Source organism: Primulina eburnea, chromosome 9 (genome assembly GCF_022965805.1).
Source record: "Primulina eburnea isolate SZY01 chromosome 9, ASM2296580v1, whole genome shotgun sequence".
In the NCBI taxonomy this organism is placed as follows: Eukaryota; Viridiplantae; Streptophyta; class Magnoliopsida; order Lamiales; family Gesneriaceae; genus Primulina; species Primulina eburnea.
The window spans coordinates 5,637,050-5,655,277 of NC_133109.1; the positions used below are offsets into that span (position 1 = coordinate 5,637,050).

The following is an 18,228-nucleotide window of genomic DNA, read 5'->3' on the forward strand; positions in this document are numbered from 1 at the left end:
AAATTTATATTTGATTTGAATCACAAAATTAATGCCTTAATTATCATATTATATAATATATAAAATTAGGTAAAAAAAAATAAAGAAATCATGCAAGAAGTATCGCCGCATGAACATATAAGAAATATGAATTCAAGCAACAACTTTGAAGTTATAAAATTTATTATGATAAGGTTAATTTTTTCATTACAATCTAATATATAAATTTATTCACTCTTATTAAAATCATACCAAACATTAAATATAGTATTCTACATCTTATTTATCATTAACTTATCATTATATTATATATCACATATTTATCCTATCATGTGTACCAAACTATGCCTAAGCATTTTAAATCTATTCATTAATTTCATTGGTTTATTTAAAAAATTAATATGAAAAAAATTAAAATTTTAAAATAAAAATCAAGATTTGAATTGTAAAATAATTTTATCCGGTCAATGTTTAAATTAAAATTTATAACAAATCATTAAATAATTTGCAATGAAATGTAATATCCAAAATTAAATTATTCACACAAGGCAAACTAATTTTATATTAAGTTATAAAATTAAATAAATTTATACGTGGCCCATTGGGCTTATAGAAGGCTTGATAAAAATATTAATTTTTATGCAAAAATATTATTTTTATTGTAAATATGGACAATGTTAATCTATCTCTCGAATGAAGATTTGTGAGACCGTCTCACAAGATACCTGCTCTCGGAAATATTATATTTAAATTTATTTATCCCTATACCTGTGTATAAATTACTGATACCCATTTTCGAATTTTTTTTAAATAATTTATTAAATACGATATATAATGAAACTTATCTTTAATTTTCACGAGCTCTTGAATTGTGATTACTACTTACCATTAGCTTATATCAAATTATTGCGTTTGTCCCACATTGTATTGTTATACAGTTTTACGGACTAAAAGGGATATAAAAGGACGGGCGCACCTTCATCAACCTTCATACCTTTCTCGGCCTTTTGGCTAAGATCAAGTGTAGTATCTGTTCTTATCAGTTTAATATCTGATACGTGGGCCAACGGCCCACACGATATTAAATTTATTTTTTCAGGGGGAAGGCCCATCAAGGTAGCTTGCTGCCTGGGTCTTCGAGTGTCGTCCAAGCGTTGCACTTTTGCAAGGGCCTGGCACACCCCACCAATCCAAGTATACATTACGGTCCAATGTCATTTAAGATGGATTGATAATTTGCGAATGTTTTGTTCTAACAATAATAATAATAAATAGCATTGCTAAAATTAAAAAAATATATATTATTTATTTCAATTTTCAATCGATCAATAAATTGGCTTTTTCAATGTACATTAATTTATAATTTAATGTAAAACAATATTTTTTAAAATTTGTTAAAAACAATTTTTTGAGTTCAATATTCTATTTTGACCGAATTAGCAATTAGCTACGAATAAATATATGTGATACTGTTTCAAAAAAAAATACTAAATACAATTTATTGAGTATAATAATTATGAAAATGAAATAAACTTATCCTAAAGACAAAAAACATTTTTAATCACATCACGCCCAATTAAACAATAGGAAAAAAATATATATTTAAAACGTCAATTCTTAAAAGTTGAAACGCCCGATTAAATTCTGTTTTCCATAAATAACCGATTAAATATATTTTCAAATAAAAATTGAATCACAGGACAAATAAACAAGGATTTATAATTTAATCAATTCGAATGATTATTTTGGCGACACACACCAAGATCTATAGTATGAAGATATAGTAGTAAAAATTATGATTTTTTTCCCCCATCGATCTTTATGAGCCAAAATGGGTTTTCTTGGATATTGGATATCCAAATAATATAATGGATATTTACTTCTATGATACCAAAAAAACAAAAGTGTTTATTTTTAGGAACACCAACTTCTTGAAGAAAGAATTTCTATTGGATACAAAATACGGGAGGATACAACTTGATGAAGTTCGAAAGATACCCTCACTCAAATAGAAAAACCCACACCCCAACCACCAATGAAATGCGTACAAGCTCTTGGGAGATCTAAAGAGTCTCAAGGCCACTTAAGAGGATGAGCTAGATTGTTGAAGAGGGCTAAGATGATCACAATCCTAGATGTGATAAAAAAAAACTTCAAAAAAGCTTTATTTAATATCGATTCATCTAAATGGCTTGATGCCATGTTGGACAAGGTGGACTCAATGTATTCGAACTGAGTATGGTCTTAGTAAGTCTGCCTAGGGGAATTTTTATCATATGAAGCAAATAGATTTACAAAAAGAAACTTGGGGCGTATGGGAAGGTGTTGACCTTGAAGACTAAATTGAAAACAAAAGGATACACTCAAATACAAGAAACTGACTATGAGGAAACATTTTATCCAATAGCAAAGTTCTTGTCTGTTAGAATTCTGCTAGCCATGCACCATGGTATGACTATGAAATATGACAAATCGATGTGAAGACAATGTTCCTTAATGGTGATATTAAAGAAGATATTTATATTTCTCAATAATAACTATTCACATCAATGTGAAGTAAGCATAATGTATGCAAACTTCAAATATTAATTTACAGTCTCAAACAGACATCTAGGAATTGGAATCTTAGATTTGACAACACTATCAAAGAGTTTGAATTTGTTAAGAATCTTGAAGAACCTTTTGTGTACAAGAAAGTTGGTGGGGGTGCAATGACATTTCTAGTACATTGTGTTGGTGACATCCTACTAATTGGAAATGATGAAAGAATGTTGCAATCAACAAAAGTATGACAAGCAAGTAAATTCTCCATTAAAAATATGTGTGAAGCTTCATATGTATTAGGAATAAAAATCTATACGAATAGATCAAAGAGAATGTTAGGCCTCACCCAATAAATTTATACTGACATCATAATATGGAGATTCTCTATGGAGGATTCCAAGAGAGAATATCTATCAATGTGTTATGGTGTGACTCTATCCAAATCTATGTGCCCTAAGAATGATGAGAAGATAGAAACCATGACTCGCATTCCATATGCGTCTGTGATTGGTAGCGTTGTGTATGTCATGATATATACTCGATCTAATATTACTTTTGCTTTGTTGCAAGTAGTTATCAATCAAAGCCTGGTCCGTTGCATTGGAAAGCCGTGAAAGATATTCTTAAGTATTTGAGAATGACTAAGAATATGTTCATAATATATGTGAATGCAAAATTAAAATTGAAAGACTATATTGATTCTAACTTCCAACCAGACGTGGATAATTCAAAATCAACCTCTAGATTTGTATTAAAACTCAATGATGGTGATGTCTCTTGGAAGAGTTCCAAGTAAGATACTACAGTAGATTCAACCACTGAGGCCGAATACATAGTTCCATCAGCTACGATAAAAGAGGCTGTTTGGATGAGAGTTTTTTTCCAAGAGTTTGACGTAATTCCTAATGGATATGTTCCAGTCATGGTGTACTACGAAAACACCGGTGCCACTGTGCAAGAAAAAAAGACGAGTTCTTATCAGTGATCCAAACATATGCCTAGAATGTTCCACATGATCAAAGATTTTGTGGGAAATGGAGACATATTAGTAGAGAGATTAACCTCTGCAGATAATATTGTTGATCAACTAACTAATCCCCTGTCAAGGACCATTGTTTGAGAAGAATCGTGAGGAAATGTGTATAAGATATATGGGTAGTTGGCTAAAAAGCAAGTAAAAAATTGTTAGAGTAAGTGCGCCCAACAAACCAACTTGTCAATTGAGTTTTATTAACTATAATGCAAACAATATTTATTTTAGTAATATCTTACGATTTTATTCAATTATACATTTACTTTATCTTTATACTCATTATAACTGCATAAATTATGACTTTGAATATGCTTTAGTACCATAAAGTCAATTTTGCAAAGTTGATCATGAAATTCATTATATGTATACTGTATATTCTAAATATGTTCTTAGTCGATTCAATCGCTTAAAATAATGATAAAAGTTCCTCGAGCTTGATACTAACATCTATTATGTAAACATCATATTTCATTGGTAAGGACATGGAAATGTCCATTTATACAAATGAGTTCTCATGGATGGATCATTGAACAACCCTCCATTAGACTTTCCAAGCGATTAACACTTATTGAATGTAATAGTCTGTGGTTATGTTTGTACACCATTAGTCTTTAGACCCTAGACAACATGGAGGCTCTAAGTACTAGCGACACACTTTGACTCATTTACCGACTCCACGAGGGTCATTGGTAGCGAGGTTGAGTATAGTCCTGAAATACAATAGCCAATGCATTGTAGCCAGGAATTCACTGCTCCATTGTAGTGTTGATATCCTATGAGATATGATGAGTTAATAGTGCAAAGAATCTCTAGTAAAATAGATATGTTCTTAGGAAGGTAGTTCTCTTGTTGCATATTTGAAACCACTATTATTACTCAAAGATACATTGCATCGTTATCGAATTCATTTACAACTCTAGATATACTAATGGTTTCATATTCAATCGAGATATATGAGTAAAGGGACCGTATTTCACGATAACATAACATATTGGTTCCTGCAGATACTATCAGTGATATGTAGGGGATCAGAGAGCGATGATACTTAAAGTTCTTACCATGATCCGATGAGCGCAATCAGACTTAAGTTTTGAATGTGATAAAGAGTTGATGCACAGAATATGTCCAATTAGAGTAAGCCTATATAAGAAACAAGTGTTGTTTTGAATCACCCGAGTAGAGTGAATATGTGAAAGATGTATCCATTAACCATTGAATTTCACACAAGTATTGGATTATGTGTTTCCGTTGAGATAATTATATTAAAAGAGTTGAATTCGACGACTATAGTTTGATCCAGATCAAATGTATTGCTTATAAAGGAATTTATAATTAGATTTCATTATTGGAAGTTATCTTGACTGCTAATTTTGAGAAGGGGTTGGAACTGCCAAATTTAATGAAGAGATTCATAAAATAGACAGCTATCAAAAAACGAAAAGTGAAAAATTTTGGTATTTGAAATTTACATTTTTCACTATATGAATGAGATTTGTATTCGCATTACCTCGACGATGGTGGATTGACGACCCATGTTATAACAAATACACAATCATAAATTGTTTAATTATAAACAATGAAAATCTAGTAAATTATTGACTGGTGGAATTTCATTAAGTCAAATATCCGAGCAATATTCTCAGGATCTAAAATCAATTAATATAAATAATTAAATATAGTTATTTAATTATTTTATCATGTATTATTAGGGGTGTTCATCGGTCGGTTCGGTTCGGTTTTCGACTTTTTATTTCGGTTTTTTCAGTTTTCGGTTTTACAAATATATAATCCGATATCCGAACCATTTTTCTTCGGTTCGGTTCGGTTTTCTACCGAAATGGTTCGGTTATTTCGGTGGGTTATTTCGGTTTTGATACAATTATTTAAATTAATAATATATGTTAAGAATTTCGGTGGGATATTGGTCTATGTTGATATATGTTAAGAATTTGATTGACCGGTATCGAGAATTACGTCGTTATGCCGTCAGATTATATTGAGATCACGTAGTGACTTGGTTATGTGTTGATTTAGATTAGAAATTGATAGAGTGTGTATCCACATTTCCATTTCAGATTCGTATTGGCGACCGTGACAGCGATTCTACGACGAAAGGTATAAGTCATGTTTTGTTTGGGGAGATGTAACTCAAATAAGATATTATTTGAGTTTCCCAACCAAAATCACATACGAGTATTATTAGATATATTGTAACATGTTTATGAATTGTGTATAGCATTATATTCAATCTTTTAACATGTTTATGCTTTGATTTCAGAATTGTATTCAAGCATGTATGATCAGTATGATATTCAGATATGAATATGATTATACTTTGTTTACATATTGATATTCATTGCATCTAAGATAGGAGAGTCTTTGACAGGCATTGTCAAATAGCTAGACGTTTCGGTGTATCTCAGCATAGGAGTAGGTATTACTCTTATTGCCGCCGTTGATACAGCTCAGACCGAAGTCTAGGAATGAGACGTTCATTACCCCGATTGGAGGGTAGGTAGTGACGTCTTATTCACACCGGGATCCCTAGAGTTCTAGTCGAGTCGAGTCCAGACATGGTTTGATTCGCATTGCATTGCATGTGCATATGATGTCATTCATGATAGCATGTTTCATGTTTATTTGATTATATGCATGTATACATGTTTATACTGGGATTTGTTCTCACCGGTTTTCCGGCTGTTGTTATGTCTGTATGTGTGCATAACAACAGGAGGGGCAGGATCTGGGTCACGCAGAGGATGAGAGACGGACATAGCGTGGTGATCACGGGCCTAGCAGAAAAGACTAGTAGTTGTACTTTTGATATGTATTGTATTTAATTACTAGTGGTCGAGTATGGATAGAACAAGACATGTTGTATCTTTTGTTTATAGATTATGTTGTTAATATCTATGGTGTATGCTTGAGTTTTCGAGTATGGATAGAACAAGACATGTTGTATCTTTTGTTTATAGATTATGTTGTTAATATCTATGGTGTATGCTTGAGTTATATAACATTAGAATCAATGTTAAAAGCAAAAAAATTTGACCCACTTTTATAGTAATGATCCATTTAATCCCAAGAATAAGAATTAGAACCTGGCTCGATAAGCTCGATCGCCAATCTTCTCAAGAATCTCGTAAGGACCAATGTATCGAGGAGATAATTTCCCGCGTTTGCCAAATCGAACAACGCTTCTGAACGGAGAAATTTTCAAGAATACTCTATCTCCCGCCTCAAATACTAACGGTCTACGTCTGATATTGGCGTACTTTGCTTGTCGATCTTGTGCTGTCTTCATCCTTCTCTATCTGGGATACATGACGTCTTTCATGTATCGATGTTGCGAAAATATATGCCAGATATTTCTCATGTCATTCAGCCTGACGAAGCTGAGCTTGATCAGATCTTGAGCTATGTGGAACAACCGATACAGATTATTGTTCGTAATTTGAAACACACGCTTGATTGTTATTATCATATCATTAAGAATAATTTCATTCCTAAGTAACTTGTATGGGCATTTACATTATTTCAGATTTCTAGCCCAACTGATATTTGGCTTGCAAATTAATATTGTTCAAAACGATTCAGTGAGTTTATTTCGACGTGATGTTCAACTACCGGTTTACTAAGCCCAACCGACAAGAATTAAAATCCAGTGTTATTAACTCAACCGTATTATTGTTGGAATTTTTTGAGATTATTTATTCAACACTTCTTTTAATCAATCTCTCGATCCTAACATGTTCAGTGATGATGTATGTTACGCACCATTGATAAAAAGATGTATTTTTAAGATAATGGCTCCGTTTGGACAAGTACTTATAAAATGTTTTTACAAACGTGTCTTTTAAAATATAATTATAAAAGACTTTAAAAATTGTTTTAACAATAAATATGACTTCTTTTTTTATCTAGATAGTGGCAAGATTACCATACATTGTTTTCACATAAATCTTATAATAATAACTATATTTTAATGTTTAATCATAATTTCTATCTTATATAATAATAATAAATTCATTCTTTAATTAATATCTTTTACATACAACTTAAATTTTGACGAGACATATAAATTTAGTTGATTGAACCGCAATTTGTTTAATTTTATATATTGATCTCTAAGCATTTTAAATCTATTCATTAATTTCATTGGTTTATTTAAAAAATTTAATATGAAAAAATTAAAATTTTAAAATAAAAATCAAGATTTGAATTGTAAAATAATTTTATCCGGTCAATGTTGAAATTAAAATTTATAACAAATCATTAAATAATTTGCAATGAAATGTAATATCCAAAATTAAATTATTCACACAAGGCAAAGTGGCCCATTGGGCCTATACAAGGCTGGATCTGCCCACGCTTTCCATCCACCACCCCCCACCCATATTAAATCACAAATTAAAATCGAATTCATCCAAAATAAAAGATTATAGATTTATATACTAAAAAAAAATTATACTAACAAAACATTTAAAAAAAATGAACATCCAAATTTCCGAATCGAAACGACGATCAATTCTAATTTGGATGTTCATTTTATACTAACAAAACATTTTAAAAAAATGAACATCCAAATTTTCGAATCGAAACGACGATCAATTCTAATTTTTTTTTCCGTATTTAGGAAGAAAAAAAATTGTGCAAATTAAGGGGCTTATGTATTATTGAATGACCAAACTATAGTTAGACATTTACATGGTAAGTAAATGTTATAATAATAATTATTATTAATTAATAATAAATATTATTATCGACTCAACCTAGTTTGTTGAATCCATTAATATTGAAATCAGTTTGCCACAGAAAATCCCTTGCCTTCACTTTTGATCTCATGATCATCTCCATCAACTGGTTGAAGCCAACATCTTTGAAATAGGTCGATTATCTCAATGCTACTGCTGTAACAAAATCGAACCAAATCAATTGTTACTCGACCGAGATCGAGTAAGTATATATACATCAAGCTCATTGAAGACATTATATTGAGTTCGATTTTAAATTTTAACGAAACAAAATATAAAAATTCGTATGTATTATATATAATTTTTATGATTTTGTGGTATACCTTGATTTATTGTTATCGAAAATCGATAATTGAGGTTGAAATCGAGGGCCCTCGTCGAATCCTTCACATATTATCTCCCCATTTTCATCTTTGTAACAAACAACACCAGCAGATTGATCCTCGAAGACCTGTCAAGACATCATCAATCAAAACAAAACAAAATACAGAAAAATACAAATCGAAATAAAATCAAGAACCCGAAAACATCAACTGATATTGTAAATCAAGCAACCAAAAAAAAAAAACAAAATTTATCTTTGAAAAATGAGTTATAATGATCAATCACCATGTTTTTGACAGATGATCTGCTCTGTGCTTTAACTGAGAAATGAGTAGTCCTGTTTGCAGACATGGCCACTCTACTATTTGTAATTGGCACTTTAATTGAAGCATACTTTAGAGATAGAATTGGAGATGAAAACAGAGAAGTATATCTGATGATAGCCATTGCTGCAATGTTTTTTTTTAACAGAAGAATGATGGGGTTGTGGGACTTAATGGAGTATGATTCATTAAACATTATTATATACTATATATATATATATATATATATATATATATATATATATATATATATATATATATATGTATGTATGTATATGTGATTGGTTAATTAACATTGGAGGGAGTTTTGGCTTCTTATGTGGAATATATAATAAAGAAAATGTGAGATTGGAATGAAAGAAAAGGTTAGATGTCTAATCAATAATGCATTGTCTATGGTAAAATTAATTATTCTAGTTTTGGTGGGATCCATTTTAGCTTATCTTGAGGAGGATGATGACCTATAAAGAAACAAATAATCTGCTAGTTGTAGAGGAGTTGTTTGAATTAAAAAATAATAATGGACTGGGTTTCTGAATAAATTATTTTATTTATTTTTTAAGAAAACTTGATTTCTTTAAATATGGGCACAAATGACGTGGGTTTTTAGTTGTCTCGTATCGATTGGATAAAATATCAGAAATTTTTATATTTAGACTTTTACAATCCTTCGTCTTTGAACTAGCTTTTAGTGATGAGTTAGGTTCAAGTCTCACTAGGATGACTTGGCGTTTGACGATTAAAATAAAATTAAAATATTATGGGGTTATACGAAATATCTTCTTGATTAATGTTATCTGAATATAAAGTCTATATGTTAAAAATTATTGATGAAATGTCCGTAGAAATGCCTTTAATTTATGATTCGATTTCTCGCAAAATCCAGTACTGTGATGCAAATTTATTCCTTCATGTTTGATAATATCTAATTAGTTGATCTGAAGACAATGGACGTAATATCCCCGGTGTATAATATATTACTGTATGAAATTTTTCGGTATCGGCATCAATATGACATTCGAAAAATTTCGGAATCAGTATGACGTTTAAAAAATTTCGATATTTCGTTGTTAGCAATACCAATTTTTAAAATTTATAGATGTATTATACTAATACTGTACCGAAATTTGAGTAAACCGAATTTTTCTGGTAAAAACGATATGAAATTTATGCCATACCCAAATTTCGATATTCATTTTTCGGTACCGAAGTTTTTCAGTACGATATTATTTGGAAACCCCGATATACCATACCGAATCAGGCCTTCCCTCAATATAGGTCGACTCAAACTAGCAAATCAGAGTCACATATAGGGATATAAACGAACCAAACCATTTGCGAGCTATTCGGAGCTCGACTCGATAAAAAGCTCGTTTGAGTTCGTTTGCTAATCATATTAAGTCAAGCTCGAAATAGTCAAACCAAACTCAAGCATTAGGATATTCGGCTCTTGAACTCGTAAACATGTTCGATAATAGACTCGCGAGCTCGAGCTCGGCTTGTTTAATGGCTCGTAAGCTCGAACTCGGCTCCTTTATGTATTTTTAGTTGTTATGTTTGTCGTTTTGATTATTTATGAATGAATTTGCGCTTTTATGTCTAATTTTTAAAATTAGTTCATAAATATATTTAATTTTTGACAAACTCGAATCAAGTTCAAACTCGAGCTCAATTTTATGCTTTACAAGCACGAAAACGAGCCGAGCTCAAACCAGGCTTGTTAAACAGATAAATGAGATATTAATTAACCAAGTTTGGGCCAGGCTTGATTAACATTATAAACGAGCTTTTAACGAGCCGATCTCGAGTTTTTCCCGAGGTTAGTAATTTCAAGATAAATCGAGCTTGAGCGTGATGACAAAAGCTCGAATCGAGTTCGAGCATCTATCAATCTTAAACGAACCAAACTCAAATCTGATATTATTTGACTTATTTTCGATCGTTTAAATCCAGTCACGAATTAAACATTTAGATGGTTATACGAGTTTTGGCATTATCACCTATCCCAACTATAAATGTGACATTATTCTGTCTTTATTAGAATGTTTTCTAGTAATCAATAGAGAATTATACACGTTAGTTGCTTAAACACATATAATACTTCGTGTTTTCGTACACATTTGAATTATTTATTAATTATATCAATATTATTTTTATATAAATATTTAGTGCCTGAGATTTAACCCTGGTTAAGTAAGCATCCTAGGTTTAACGTCGTAACATGATTAATCATGTACAGTTGTACATCTTACCCTTAATTGGCTCGATGAGTCAAACGTTGAAAATGGTGAAATTAGGCATTTAAAATTATATTGCAACAAATGGTAATGAAACTTTTAAAGAAAATGGTGAAAAGTTTAGCTATAATCGGCTTTTGGTAACATCCAATGGCTGGAAAACTAATTTTGATACATTGACCAAAATCACTTCAACTAAAAGAAAATATTAATGTAAACTTCAAATTTATGAACTCATATTAATAAATTATTTCAATCACAAGCAAGTCATAGCTAACACGACTATGAAGACTGTTAGACATAAATTTTATTGTGGCGATGATTAACTAAAACTAGCAGATCAGAACAGTAGACTAACTTATCAGAAGCTACTGGTCTCATAAAACTAAACCAGTAGAAAGGATAGTAATACAAAATCCGTAGAGGATACAAAACCAGTAGAGGACATTTCCTAACGTTGCTACCTTTATTTTTATCGTTAAAGAGTTCCTAGTACTAGTATTAATTGCAGCATTAAATACTATACAGAGTCATTTAATGCATGTTACTCAATTAAGTATGAAACAAGACTGATTGTTTTATAGCTTTTCTGCAGGAACTTCTTTTGGTAATAAAGCTGATTTTTATCAGTTATGTGGAGACATCCTCTGATTGTGAACGTTGAACTCAGTCGTTTATATATACATGGATCAAATCCTTATACGACACGACACTTCGCATAATATAATCTTTCAAGGAACAAAAGCTATCATCTTTCATCAGACAAATCTCGAAATTCCTTGAGTACAAAAAGTTCAACACAAAGAAAAGTAGCACACGCTTCATAGCTTATATCTGATCTTTTGAAGATCATCTTGTGCTACTGATTCTTACACTCTTCACAATCTTTACATCACTTACACTTTATCTAGAAGAGTTTGTAATATGAAAAGAGTCTTTTCAGAACTTTGTGTTTAGCATTTCTGTGAGTTGAGAAACTAAGAGTTTCAGTAGGCCGAAGTATAAGTCCTTCTAAAGTGGGTGTGTACAAGAGTTGTACTATAATATCCAAAGTCTTTTAGTCATACCTTCTGGAAACAGGAGAAGGGAAGACGTAGAAGATTTTATCTTCGAACTTCCATAAACAACTGCTGCCTACTGTTTTATTGTCTTTCAACTACTTCATCAGATTGTTTCCGCACGTTTTATTGTAATCAGGTGAAAGTATTCGCACAAGATAAACTACTATCCCTAACAAGATTTTAGTACCTCATCAGTAAAGAAAGAAAAATGAGTAGAGTTTATTCACCCCCCCTCTAAACTCAACTTCGATCCTCAAAAATTGGTATCAGAGCATGTTATTCTTGTTCGTGAAAAACTACAACAAATGGCACACTTCAGCAAGATCCTTATGTTCTCTAAGGAAGATTTCGATGACTGGAAGATCAGAATGCAAGCTCATCTTGCAGCACAAGATGATGACATGTGGTATGTCATCACAGATGGTCCACTGAAAATATTAAAGCCTAATGCAGCTGTTGCTGTTACCGAAGGTGCACCACAGATGGTTGAAAAATAAGGAAGTGAATGGACCAGTGAAGATAAGAAGAAGGCCAACCTTGATAATGTGGAGAAGGATATACTGTATAAAACTCTCGACAAGAACACTTTTAGCAAGATCAAAATGTGTTCTACTGCCAAGGATATTTGGGAGAAGCCCATCCAGATATGTGAAGGAAATGAGCAAACGAAAGAAAACAAACTGTCTGTAGCAATGCAGAAGTTCGAAAATCTAAAAATGAGAGCTGGTGAAATTCTAAACGAGTTTGACGAAAGATTCAGTAGCCTGGTTAATGAGCTAACAGCTCTGGGTAAAGAGCATAGCAACAGAGAGATAGCCCTCAAGGTGATGAGAGCCTTACCCAGAGAATGAGATGTTAAAACAATGGCTATGAGAGTGTCCAAAGATTTAAACAAATTGGAACTGCACGACTTATTTGCAGATCTGAAAGCTTACGAGTTCGAATTAGAAGTAAGAAGTGGAGAAGAGCCCTCAAGTCTACCTACCAAGGCTCTTGCTGCTACTACTACTGCTTTCACTGCTACTGCCACTACCTCTTCTACTGCTGCTGCAGTTGCACCTCAGGCATTACCTACTGTGATCATTGACAATACATTGGAGAAGACTGCTGAACAAATCAGTAGTGATGCTATGTCCTTATTTGTAAAGAAATTCTCCAGGTTCATGAAGAAGAACCATCGAACTTATCAGGGTCCCAATCTCAACTTCAAGAAAGATTCACCATCTGGTGATATGGGATGCTTTAACTGTGGAAAGATAGGTCACTTCATTGCTGATTGTCCTAAACCAAAGAAGGATGACCAAAAGAGAAAGGATCACAATGACAAAAAGACCAGAAGAGATCGAAAAGCAATGATTGTCGAAGAAAGCAAATCCAAATGGGCGGACTCTAGTTCTGAGTCATCTGACTCAGAAAGTCATTCCAGTGATAGTGATGCAGAAGAAGTCAAATGTCTCATGGCAGACAATGACTCAACCTCAACATTTGAAGAGGTATTTGATTTTGACTCCAATGAATTTACACGAAATGATTTGATTGATGCACTACATGACATGGTAAAAGAGTATTCCAGACTTTCTCAATCATTTGAAGAAGTTAAGATCGAAAATCAAAACTTAAAGAATCAGAACAGTAGACAGCTGTAATGATTTACAAGTTAAGATGAGTAAATTAATAACTGAGAATGAAAGAGCCAAAGCAGATTACCAGAAGGTGCTTTCTGAAAACCAGAAGTTGTCGCTACAGGTAAATGCTTGGAACAAGTCTTCTGTTTCATTGGAAAAGATGCAAGAATTACAAAAACAATCAGGAGATAGAAGTGGTCTCGGTTTTTGTAATAATGAAGGCACTTCTGAAACTAATACTAAGCCAACATTGGATATGTGCAAAGGGAAATACATTCACTTAGTGAAATCTAGTGTGGTACAGGAACTAGAGGTACCTACTGCTTCAGTTGAAAGGAATGTAAATCAGATGAACAGAAGAATGCACTATGGTCTGGGTTATGTTAAACCTAAGGAAAAAGTTGACCAGAGTTCAAGATTCAGAAAAGAATTCAACTCTGGAAGACAACATCCTATGAAGGTTAAAAACCACCAGTACTACAACTCTATACCTGTTCAGAAGAGATACAGACTGGAAAACAGAAACAGAAGGGAGGAACAACATTTTAATATGCATACTGTTAGAAATAACAGACCCTCTATTGCACACACATCTTTGGATACTCGAAGTACAAGGTCACCATGAATTGTACAAATGTGGGTCCCCAAAGGACTGATAAGGCTTGGACCCAAATAGATTTGGGTACCAGATACTAAAATTTGTGTATGCAGGAACAGCAGAAGAAAGCAGAAATCAGTAACTCTACATGGTATCTGGACAGTGGATGCTCCAGACACATGACAGGACAGAAAAACATAATTTCCGAGATAGTGAGTTGTACTGGACCAAAGATAACGTTTGGAGACAACTCAAAAGGTAAAACCATGGGTAAGGGTAAGATTATCCATGGTAACATAACTATCAATGATGTGTTATTAGTTGACAATCTTTGTTACAATCTAATCAGCATCAGTCAACTATGTGATAATGGTTATTCTGTAGCTTTTCAGAAGCATTCATGTATAGTTAGAGATTCTGCTGAAACTACTGTGTTAACCGGAAAAAGAGAAGGCAATACTTACAGAGTCTCTTGGAACTCAAATCATGTCAATACTCCTACATGCTTGGTTGCTTCTCTTAGCAATAAACACTGGCTATGGCACAAGAAATTGAATCATCTGAATTTCAAGTCAATCAATTATCTCAAGAAGCAGAATATAGTTGATGGATTACCTGATATTAACTTTGTTAAAAATCATGTTTGTTCTGCTTGTCAGCTTGGGAAACAGATAAGATCCAGCTTCAAGAACAAAGATAGCAAATCAACTTCAAGATGTCTGGAACTACTGCACATGGATCTTTTTGGTCCCGTCCCCATCATGAGCTTAGGGGGAATGAAATATACTCTTGTTGTTATTGATGATTTCTCTAGATTCACTTGGTAATATTTCTCGCAGGAAAAGATCAAACCAATACCCTCTTGATCAAGCTTCTGAAAAGAATTCAAAATGAAAAATCTTCTACCATCATTAAAATCAGAAGTGATCGGGGTACTGAGTTCACTAACAAGTATCTTGAGTTATATTTGAATGAACAGTGGATTCATCATGAATATTCAGCTGCCAGAACACCTCAACAAAACGGAGTAGCTGAGAGGAGAAATAGAACTCTAAAAGAAGCTGCTAGAACAATGCTAGCAGATGCAGACATCTCTCAGCGCTTCTGGGCTGAAGCTATCAATACTGCTTGTTACACGCAAAACAGATCTATGGTCAACAAAAGGAACAATCAGACCCCTTATGAAATATGGAAAGGGAAGAAGCCTAACGTATCTTATTTTCATGTGTTTGGTTGCAAATGCTTTGTGCTAAATAATGACAAAAATCATTTAACTGCATTTGACTCTAAATCAGATGATGGACTATTTCTTGGTTACTCTGCTGTAAGCAAAGCTTTTAGAATATTCAACATCTTCAACAATAGAACTCTTAATGTTGAAGAATCGATTCATGTTGTCTTCGATGAAGACAACAGTGCTCCTGAAATATCTAACATATCTGATTTAAGTAAAAGGCTAGACAAGATTCACTTGGAAATTGACAGTGAAGATGATGTAGAAGCAAACATCAAGGATCTTCAAAATCCAGAACCAGACATTCCATTAGTGGAACCAGAAGTACAGACTGTGGATCTACCAATACCAGCAGAAGACACTCAGGAACCCACTACTGGTTCCATCGAGAACAATCTCAACATATCAAATCAGGAAGATATCCTTTTAAATCCTTTTATTTGGAGAAAATCTCATCCTCCATCATTAGTTATTGGTAATCCAGCAGCGCCTTTGAGAACCAGAAGGCAAATGCTTAATGAATACATGCATGCTGCTTTTATATCTCAGGACTAACCAAAGAAAATTGAAGAAGCTCTTCTGGATCCTAGTTGGATTGAAGCCATGCAAGAAGAGCTGAATCAATTCAAACGAAATGAAGTTTGGTTTCTAGTACCTAGACCATCTCACCAATCTTTCATTGGAACTCGGTGGGTATTTAGAAACAAACTCAATGAAGAAGGCACAGTGGTGAGAAACAAAGCAAGATTGGTTGCTCAAGGTTTCAGACAGGAAGAAGGAATAGACTTTGATGAGACCTACGCACGAGTAGCAAGGCTCGAAGCAATCAGAATATTCTTAGCCTTTGCTGCTTTCAAGAATTTCAAAGTATATCAAATGGATGTGAAAAGTGCTTTTCTGAATGGTCTCTTACAAGAAGAAGTCTACGTCGAACAACCTCCAGGTTTTATCGATCATTTCTCACCTCATCATGTATTTAAATTACACAAAGCTTTATATGGTCTAAAACAGGCACCTAGAGCATGGTATGACACTCTATCACAGTTTCTTATTGATCATGATTTTACCATTGGAGCAGTAGATAAAACTCTGTTTACTTTAGTCAAGAATAAGCATATTCTTTTAGTACAAATCTATGTAGATGATATCATTTTTGGGTCAACTAACCCCAAATTATGTGCAAAGTTTGGAAAATTGATGCAGGATAAATTCGAAATGAGTATGATGGGAGAATTAACATTCTTCCTAGGATTACAGATTAAGCAATCAGAGACTGGAATCTTTATAAATCAAGCCAAGTACACCAAGGAGCTTCTGAAAAAGTTCGGAATGGAAGCATGCTCTGCTGCTTCTACTCCAATGAGCTCATCTATTAAACTTGATAAAGATGAAAGTGGTATTCCAGTAGAGGTAACTCAGTATCGCGGTCTTATTGGTTCATTATTATATCTAACTGCCAGTAGACCAGATATCATGTTTGTTGTTTGTATTTGTGCTAGATTTCAATTTAACCCCAAACAATCTCATTATATTGCTGCTAAACGTATTTTGAAGTACTTGAAAGGAACTCAAAATGTCGGCTTATGGTATCCCAATGATTCATCGCTCAATCTTATTGGATATTCAGATGCTGATTATGCAGGTTGCAAACTAGACCGAAAAAGCACGAGTGGTTTTTTTCAATTTCTTGGTGATAGGCTGATATCCTGGTTTAGCAAGAAGCAGACTTCCATAGCCACATCTACTGCAGAAGCAGAATATCTGGCTGCTGGAAGCTGCTGCTCTCAGATATTGTAGATTCAGCAACAATTAAGAGACTATGGGATTCAAGCCTTCGAATCACCTATATTCTGTGATAATACCAGTGCAATTGCAATCACACAAAATCCAGTACTTCATTCCAAAATGAAGCACATTGACATCAGACATCACTTTATTAGAGATCATGTGCAGAAGAAGAACATTCGTCTGGAATATGTTTCTACTGATCAACAAACAGCAGATATCTTCACAAAACCCTTACCAGAAAATAAGTTTTCTTACTTTCGTAATTCTCTTGGTTTGATAGATTTAACTTGATTATTTTCTGTTATCTTGGTTAAATTTTATTTTTACTCGTTTATTTATCGTATTGAACTAACAGTAAGTTATTTGCAGAAAAATAGAAGGAAAAGTCAGATACGTAAACTGGAACTTTATTAGAAACCATTTCAGTACATTACACGATGCCAAAGTAAAAACAGTAGATCTACAAATGCTATTTAACCAGTAGCGTTACTTTTATCTTTTGTCTTCAGTAATAGGAGCTCTCTGCTATTTGCTTGCAAAGTACTTCAACAGGAACAAGAAACTCCAGCAAGCTCAAGGACTAGAAATAATCTAGCAAGCTTGGGTCTTGTCAGCACTAATGTATTTTTAGATGCCTTACAGGGCATCATAGATGATTTCAGCATCATCAATCCACCAGCACTCTCTTATTGCATTAGCATGCTTCTGGAAGGAATCGATGCTACATT

The 18,228-nt window shown here is 33.1% G+C and overlaps 1 protein-coding gene and 1 non-coding gene across 3 annotated transcripts; one reads left to right on the plus strand and one right to left on the minus strand.

Annotated features, from left to right (window-relative positions):
- Nucleotides 1–969: 969 nt before the first annotated feature.
- On the plus strand, nt 970–1,165 carry LOC140842223 (U2 spliceosomal RNA). Its single transcript, XR_012120353.1, has one exon. It is a non-coding gene; the product is annotated as a U2 spliceosomal RNA (small nuclear RNA).
- A 7,039-nt stretch (nt 1,166–8,204) lies between these two features.
- On the minus strand, nt 8,205–9,150 carry LOC140840405 (uncharacterized). 2 transcript variants are annotated; one of them, XM_073207608.1, is made up of 3 exons: nt 8,920–9,150; nt 8,634–8,761; nt 8,205–8,463 (listed from the first exon to the last, which is right to left on the minus strand). In XM_073207608.1, exons 1-3 carry the CDS (start codon nt 9,079–9,081, stop codon nt 8,358–8,360), a joined length of 396 nt encoding a protein of 131 aa, XP_073063709.1. In that variant the 5' UTR covers nt 9,082–9,150; the 3' UTR covers nt 8,205–8,357. The 2 variants fall into 2 exon arrangements, with proteins under 2 accessions (XP_073063709.1, XP_073063708.1); XM_073207607.1 differs by having other exon boundaries at nt 8,205–8,466; nt 8,920–9,149.
- Nucleotides 9,151–18,228: the final 9,078 nt, after the last annotated feature.

Bases quoted from the DNA above. Each gene is read 5' to 3' on its own strand.
- LOC140840405 (XM_073207607.1), bottom strand. From the start codon at position 9,081: ATGGCTATCATCAGATATACTTCTCTGTTTTCATCTCCAATTCTATCT. The intron at 8,762-8,919 runs GTGATTGATCAT...ATGTCTTGACAG, and splicing joins GATCATCTGTCAAAAACATG to GTCTTCGAGGATCAATCTGC. The intron at 8,467-8,633 runs GTATACCACAAA...ATTTTGTTACAG, and splicing joins TTCGATAACAATAAATCAAG to CAGTAGCATTGAGATAATCG.